Source organism: Asparagus officinalis, chromosome 4, assembly GCF_001876935.1.
Source record: "Asparagus officinalis chromosome 4, Aspof.V1, whole genome shotgun sequence".
Taxonomy (NCBI): Eukaryota; Viridiplantae; Streptophyta; class Magnoliopsida; order Asparagales; family Asparagaceae; genus Asparagus; species Asparagus officinalis.
Genome location: NC_033797.1, coordinates 101963761 through 101972630, shown reverse-complemented (window position 1 = coordinate 101972630; position 8870 = coordinate 101963761). Strand labels below are relative to the sequence as shown.

The window sequence follows — 8870 nt, the reverse complement described above, 5'->3', positions numbered from 1 at the left end:
TGTTATGACCCTGGTCTGCGTTCAATTTTATCCGAAGCCGTTATGACCCTAGCCTGCGTTCAATTTTAACTTCTTCAGATCAAGCCATTACAACCTAAATATCACATACAACACCCAAATATCACATACAACACCCAAATGTCACGTATAAATAACAAATATCACAAGCAACACCCAAATATCATATACAACACCCAAATATCACGTATAAACAACAAATGTCACAAGCAACACCCAAATATCACATTTAACCTTGAATAACTAAGAAACATAACAACACTCCCATTTAACCATCTTTTGTTCTCCTTCTCATCATCATTATCAACATCAGAGCCCCAAGAACTGTGAAGATTCTGATCGGACGGGCTCGAGTGATTCAAGCCCACACATCTGCCTCATTGCCTTCTCAACCATCTTTTGTATGTGATATTTGGATGTTGCTTGTGACATTTGTTGTTTATACGTGATATTTGGGTGTTGTATGTGATATTTGGGTGTTGTATGTGATATTTGGGTGTTGTTTGTGATATTTGTTGTTTATACGTGACATTTGGGTATTGTATGTGATATTTGGGTGTTGTATGTGATATTTGGGTTGTAACGGCTTGATCCGAAGAAGTTAAAATTGAACACAAGCTAGGGTCATAACGGCTTCGGATAAAATTGAATGAAGACAAGGGTCGTAACGACTTCTCGGATCAATTTTAACGGCTTCGGATCAGGGTCCTGTTACGGCTTCGATCTCATATTCAAGAACCACTCGGTGTCGGTGACCTCCCTGTCGGGGTCGTCGGATCCGACATCGGCGGGGCCGATGATGAGGGAGTTGAATTACAAGGGATTTTCTAGATTTGTAAATGTTAACAATAACAATGGGGTGACACATTGCATCTAGCGGCGAGGCAAAAGATGATTTTTGTTTGTTTTAAATTCGTTTGCTTTAAATTTGAGTTTTGAGTTCATTGTTTGTACTGCACATTGCTATAAATTGGTTCTACGAAGGAAATAGGATGATGAGTTGAGTTCATTGTTTGTACTGCACATTGCTATACATTTGTTGTTTATACGTGACATTTGGTGTTGTATGTGATATTTGGGTATTGCTTGTGACATTTGTTGTTTATACGTGACATTTTAGTGTTGTATGTGATATTTGGGTGTTGTATGTGATATTTAAGTGTTGCTTGTGATATTTGTTATTTATACGTGTTATTTGGGTGTTGTATATGATATTTCGGTGTTGCTTGTGACATTTGTTGCTTATACGTGATATTTGGGTGTTGTATGTGATATTTGGGTGTTGCTTACATTAGAAAGACTGCAAATGAACGTTACCAAACATCTCATTTAACCTTGAATAACTAAGTTACAATCTCAACCCATCATCCCTGATTCCGCAATTTAGTAACAGATTGGAGCACATACGAGGATTTAGTTGGGGCATCAAAATGTTTTAACTTTATGAACCAGGGGTTGATCCAAAATTAGACGTGCCAGTAACCACACGAAAGAGGAAGACAGAAAACAAGAAGAGCTGAATCCCAAACCAAGAGAATCTTTCACTTTATTAATAATCAAAAAATAAAATTAAAGGATTACATATGCGTGATATCTTGAATACATCCGCCCCTTAACCCTTTACACACAAAACTGGGAGGGGGGGGGGTCACAAAATTTCAAGAGACCCATAAATTTTAAAGAATACGACAACAACTAGGGACGAGATCTCGAAAACCCCTCTTCCTCCGCTTCGATCGATTGCATCTCGCGCGCCAATTGTCCTCTGAAAACCCTCAGCTCGTCGAGGCTCATACGCTCGATCGGCTCCTCCTCCCACCACAGCTCATCCACATTGTCCGAAGAAGAAGAAGAAGACGGTGCCGGCGGAGACGTGGAGAGGATGCGACGGATGAGGGATGGGGTGGAGGCGTAGCAGTAGGGGTTTTCCGCCTCCGAGAGCGCCAGCACAGCGACGTCGACCCCGCAGAGGACGGAGAGGTCCGACGCTTTCTTGAAGAGCCCCTGACGCCGCTTCGAGAAGGTCAACCCCCCTGCTTCTTTCTTCTCAATCTTCACAATGGGTATCTTCCTCCGACCTCCTCCAGAGCGCAGGGAGGAATCCATGGCTGCTATCTTGATTTTTTTAGGGAAAATTGGTTGGAGGAACCAAAAATAATTGCTGGAGGAGGAAAGGGATTGTGGAGTATATTTTTTGATTTTAAATTGGGAAGGGAAGGGTAATTTGGGAATGAGTTCATTGGGTAGTGGGATTATACATTTTCCTTACTCTTTTTTTTTGGAATTTTTTGGCTAGGGGAAATCCGGTCTGGTGGCTGGGAAATTTTGGTCTGCTGGGATTTTTTTTTACTACGTTTTTTTTTCCTCCCCCTTCTAAACAATGGACTTGGTGGTGTTTTATATGAGTAAGAGTTATATATAAGATTGAATTGAAGTTAAGAAATAAATCTCTTTAATGTTGTGAATCTTATCTTATCACCCAAGAGTTTCAATTTTTCAAAAAGATTTAGGTGGGGATTGGATAATGATTTGATTTTGTTGGATAAAATCAAATTCAAACAATCAGAAGATTCTATCTTTCGGCCATCTCTTCACCCATCATGCATTATTCAAAGAATCCCTTATAATATTTTATTATTTAAATAAAAATTAACTTCAGCAATAAGGTTTTAACTATTCAACAATATTATCTCTTCCTAACTTATCTTATACATATACCCGTAGGCAACTCTTGCACCCACCACCAACTAAGCTAAAAGCTTAGCACGTTGATCGAGGCATATGTTCAATATTAAACTCCTAATTCATGCGAGTTTGTATATGTAATTTTTACTGGTATATTTGTTATTATTCATAGTTGTGTTTTTGCTCAAACGATTTGCAAAGTTTGAGACCGTGAAATAGTCATTATTTTTTATTAATCTCTTGAGAAAAAAAATATTATAATGTCTTTGTAGGCCGTCTAAAAAATCATAATAGATAGCTGACCCCCTGTCAGACTTCAACCAACAGTTTTAACTAAGAAGAGATTACAAGGCAACAATTTCTTCAAATCGAGGTGCGGAACTCATCCCTGCATCCCAGAGATTGAGATACAGGTGATTACGTTCCAAAGTCAAAGCAACGCAATCACTACATCTTCAGCTGTCAACGCAGCTCAAACGCAGCATATACGCAGTGTTTTCAACCGCTAAACACAGCACAGACGCAACACAAATGCAGCTCTAACGCACAGCGTTCACAACCGCTGAACGCAGCACAAACACGGTACCAATTCAACCGCGGACGTAATTCAAGCTCAGACGCTGACGCATCATCCAAAAGTATACGCAGGTTCATGCCCAACAACGCAAGACTTGCGTTTGACCTGTTCAAACGTAATTGTAGCAATCCCGAAACTGCTATTCACCCACGATTTGGGGAGTGGTTTACGTGGGTTGTTACACCCGATTAATGGGGCGACTAAACCCCCACTTAGGAGCTGATTAAGAGGGCAGTTACAACCCCTTATCCTCCTATAAAATCCCAACAAACTCCAGAGAAGGGGGGATTTTTCTTCTTTTCGAGAGGATCTGAGGGGACTGGACTTCTAAGATCTGAGAGTGATTCTGGCGGCTGGTGGATTAATCCTCTCTTCAGCAACAAAGAATTCATATACTTGGCTTATTAATCGATTATTCGGTCAACAAAGAATTCATATACTTGGCTTATTAATCGATTATTCGGTTAAAACAACTCTTTTAACAGAGTTTGGCACTCATTCTGAGTCATAAAACTCTCGATTATTCGGTTAAAACAACTCTTTTAACAGAGTTTGGCACTCATTCTGAGTCATAAAACTCGCAAATAGTTCTCCAATTGTTCCAGTGAAGACAAGACGTTCGGATCGTCAACGAGAAGCAAACTTGACGCAAGCATTCGAGGGAGGCATCTCATTGCTACTGTGAAGAACCCAGAATTAAACAAAGGGGAGAATCCGGATCATTCTCTTCTCTTTTATAATCGGAATTCAAATTGTAATTAAGATCGAGAGAATACAAATCAAATTTCTTTTATTTTATTTACTATACATTTTTCACCAAACAAAAGATGGCGACTCCGCTGGGGACTAGCTTCTCTGACGATGAAGTGGTGGCGCAATCCGACGTCCATCTCGCTGGAACGACTGTGGAAACTCTCGTTGTAAAGTTTGATCAAGCAAAGTACGATGAAGCTCTTTCCTCTGGATCGCTTAGCCCCAAGGCTAGGCGTAACATCCGCAAGATTTCCAAAGAGATCAAAACTGTTGCTGAAATGCCAAAGGAAGTCCTCTCCTTTGGCCAAGATTCATGGAACAGCCCCTCCGCTAAAGGAGCGAGCTTAGCCTCTGCTGAACTCGTCCAACGAGTTGAACGTTCCACGTCCACGTCAACACGACGTGTCACGGCTCACAAACGATCTATAGAGGAGGCGAGCTCTATAAACGCCAACGATGTTACTGCAAAGGCTTTGAAACAAGCCAAAAAGAACGCCGCTCGAAGACGGAGAAGATCCATACGAAGGGCGCATCTTCGATAAAGCCGGTCTCTTACCCAACGAGAAGATCGTGTTTTTGAGACTCTGCCTGAACACAGCGTTTCTACTCAAGAACGCACACTTCGCGGCAATGAGCCCAATTATGAGCCTCGCATGATACAGCTGAAACGTGACCCTCAGTGACGCGTTGCTCCTCCAAAATGCGACCCTCAGGAAAGCACAGCCAGAGATAAACACACATCTTAAGAGTGCGTTCAAGTGGAATATGATCCTCAGGGGTCTGTTTCATCATTTAAACGCAGGCCTTGGCCTAATCTTTACAAATCCAAACGCGACGCTCGTGTTTATTCTCAAGAACGCGACATGGTCCGCCAAGTTAAAAAATGTCAACATGGGCTTAAAATCCATGTTCGACAAGAATCAGTCTTACCCACTCAAGAGCAGGGGGTCCCACTTCCATCTTCATGCTCGGTGAAAGGTTCTTCTCAAGTATCTGATTTACGGGAATTGTTGTCGAGAGGAAGACCAACATCGCAAGCAGCTCATTCTTACCAATGTGAGCGACTTATATCAGTAGTCCTTTCAGAATGCCACTGCTGTACACCTGAACCTCGATAATCGGTATTCAATCGATTAACAAACGTCGCCAGGCCTGTCAAGCGACGATGTCATCATAAAAAGAAAATAGCAGAAGTTGAACATCCTGAAGTCACTATTAATATGATAGGCAGAGGAAAGGCCTCAGCTTCCAGTTTGGACGAATCAGAAAGAAGTCATTCTCCGACTGTCCGAGAAATATGTGACGAGTTTGAAGGGATATATCGGCGCACCCGAACTCGCACCGGAGCTATCCGCTCGGTTAACTATCGTAAGTTAGCCAAGGGGATTACTTCGGATGATGAACATTCAGCAGTTGCTGATTCTCAATCATCAAGCTCCGTCATGGCACGAGAGACTCCCGTTTACATGACTGGAGGCCCCGAAGACTTAGCAAAGAGAGTTGATGAACATCATGCCATACTCCAAGCACAGCAAGAGACACTTCTCCAGATGAAGGACATATTGGCCTAGCTCCTTGCGGAAAAAAATCAAAGGCCGGAGTCGTCCCAGAGAACAATTTCAAAGGGAAAACAGAAGGCACCTGAGAACTCAGATCGTGAAACTCACAACCTGGAATCCTCCTCCGAAAATGAGAAGGAGATGGAAAGAGATCTGAATCCTCAGTCGTCTAAGGTCGATGAACTAGAGGCTCGCCTCAACGCAATCGCTAACAGAAGTGAGCTTTGCGAGGAAGGAGTGGTACGGCCTTATCTTGCTGAATGGGACACAACTCCCTATCCGCCAAAATTTAAGGCTCCAACCTTACAGCCCTTTGACGACACAAGATCGCCAAACCAGCACATTTACTACTTCAAGTCGCAGACCGAGGATGTAGTAGCAAACGACACCATTATGACCCGTTTGTTCATCGACACCCTTAAGGGTATTGCTTTCGAGTGGTTCATGAAACTGCCTGCTGGATCTATTCAAAAATGGGTAGATCTAGAAAGGCTCTTCTTGGCCATGTTCTTCGAAGATGACATAGAAGTTTCTGTCCCGACCCTCCTCGCCACCAAGTAGAGGAAGGGAGAGTCCATCATGACTTACATGGAATGATTCCGCAGCATGGCATTACGATGCCCATCAGGTATGACCCAATCATCCTTGGTTGAAACTTGCAGGCACAATTTGCAGACCCAACTCCTTGCTCAAATGGGGGTAGCGGAATGTCTCTCCTGGAGACAACTGGTTTCGCAAGGAGAACAAGCTGAACAAATTATTGCTCGGGTCAAGGCTGAAGAAGTTACTCAACCCAAGCCACAACAGCAACGCAACCAGAACAATGCTCCGCGCTCTAAAGGAAAGGAGACTTTGGCTGCCGACACCAACACGCGCGCACCACCTGCGAAGCAAGGCAAAGTACCGAACCAACAAAGAACGCCCAAGCAATACTCGTTCAAAGAAGAGCATGTGGACACCTTGTTCCAACTACTTCGGAAGAACAACAAACTGCAACTCCCTGAGATCAGAAAACCAGATGAAGCAGGAAAAGTGGATGATCCCAATTACTGTCGTTATCATAGGTTCTTGGAACATCCCACCGGAAAATGCTATGTCTTCAAAGACATTTTAAAAAATCTAGTGAATGCTAACGTGCTCACACTGAAGCCCGAACAGAAGACCGTATCCACTAATTTGATAACAGTCCACTTCGGTGATTTCCCTCTAATAACAGCTGCAGACGGTGTTATCCCCATCCACAAAGGGGAAACGCACATGAAAAATACTGACTTACACAGTCAGAAAGGCAGGGGGTTGGTACCCCTCACTACCCCAAAAGGGGAGATCGTGTGGGTCCATTATGATCTGGTTGAAAATCAACAGTGGACGAACACCTCGTCCAAAAAGAGAAGAGGCAAGACTAAGTCATCTAATATGATTAGCCCCTCCGTAAATGAGAATGATGATCATCTCAAACCTCTCACCGACTCAGAGGAAGAAAGGATTGTTCTTGCAGCATATCCGGGAGGCATGTTAGACCCTAGAGGGGGGGGGGGATTGATTAGGGTCTTATGCTAATCTAATCCGATTATATGCCAATTAAAACTTATTAACAAATATATTCTTGTAAAATAGATATACAACTAATTATGAGCAAGAATATGTAATATGAACAAAGGAATATATCCTAACAATAAGATATACTATGAGATATATACAATGATATATAATCACAAGGGTAAATAATCTAAACTAGATAGTGGGCAATATAATTAACAAGCAATAAACAAAGGCGATATAAGATATGAACATAAAAGTAAGTGCGCCAATGCAATCACAAACAAACGATATGATTACGGAGTTCGGTCCCCACGACCTACGTCTCCGCTCCTCACCTCGAGGAGATCTCCACTATCACAACCGGGTTTTCTACGTTTACCCGAACAACGTTTACACCTCACAATACAGTTTTCTAGTTTGCTGAAAACTCTACAACTCACACACTCTTGCAATCCCACTCTACACCCTCTCAAGTGTTGGAACTAGACGTGTCTCCCTCAAGTGCTCGGATACAACCTCTCCCTAGGTTCGTCAACCGACGCCACTCCTCTTGGGACAATCCCCGACTCTCGCCACACCAAGTATATTACAAAGTGATCCTCACAATAAGCACAATTACAATAAATGATTGTTCTCTAATATGGATGAGAACATAATGAAAGCTCACACTTAATTGTTACAACTCTCACCAACCCAAATATACAATGTATGCAAATACAATAAGCTCAAGTGGGTGTGTGTAAACAAAGAGATTAATCAAATCTTAAACTCAATATAAAACTAGCTTTAACAAAATAAAAATTAAACAAATAGATATAAAGCTAGAAATAGAGTTTAGAAAACTTCTCAATAGATCAAGAGGTAGAGGAAGAATAGTTGGATGCTCAAACACCAATGGTTGATCTCCTTAAGCTCTTGTGAAATTGATTTCACAAAACAAACTCTCAATTTGCTTAAAAGCTTTTTAAACAAAATTAAACCAAACATAAACCCTTGTTAATACTTGTTTAAAACATTTCCTGGATGGTTATGAAAGATGAGATCAATGGGGGTATTTATACCCACTCAAAACTTCAGCAAAAACCCAATCAAAATGACCAAAAAGGCTAAGAGAAAACTGTTAATGCTAATCTAATCCGATTTTATGCCAATAAAAACTAATTAACAAATTATCCTAGCAAGTATGAAATACAACATGATATGTGAACTAGGATAAGCAATATGAACAATGAAATATATCCTAGCAAAGAAATATACTATGAGATATATATGCAAGGATATGAAACTAACACAAGGGTAAACAAAATAAAACAAGATAGTGGATGATATAAATAATGAGACAATGGCGAAATGAGCAATGAGCACAAATAAGAATAAACGCCAAAGCACACTCAAACACAATCAAATGATCACGGAGTTCGGACCTTCCATCCTACGTCTCCGTTCCCCACTCCCGGGGAGAAATCCACTATCACAACCGAGTTTTTTACGTTCACCAGAATAACGTTTACACCTCACACTCGGTTTTCTAGTTTACCGAAAACTCTACAATCAACACTCTTGCAATCCCACTCTACACCCTCACAAGTGTTGAATTAGACGTGTCTCCCCTGTCAACCGACGCCACTCCTCTTGGGACGATCCCCGATTCTCGCCACACACTTCTCTCGGTGTACAAGTGTATTACAAAGTGAATCTCACAATAAGCATAATTACAATAAATGATTGTTCTCTAA

At 41.6% G+C, this 8870-nt stretch overlaps 1 protein-coding gene across 1 annotated transcript; it reads right to left on the bottom strand.

The window, feature by feature from the left end:
- On the bottom strand, positions 1714-2124 carry LOC109839101 (MADS-box transcription factor 23-like). The gene has a single exon (XM_020407536.1). The coding sequence runs from the start codon at positions 2122-2124 to the stop codon at positions 1714-1716; it is 411 nt and encodes a 136-aa protein (XP_020263125.1).

Coding starts and splice junctions, on each gene's coding strand:
- LOC109839101 (XM_020407536.1), bottom strand. CDS start 2,124: ATGGATTCCTCCCTGCGCTCTGGAGGAGGTCGGAGGAAGATACCCATT.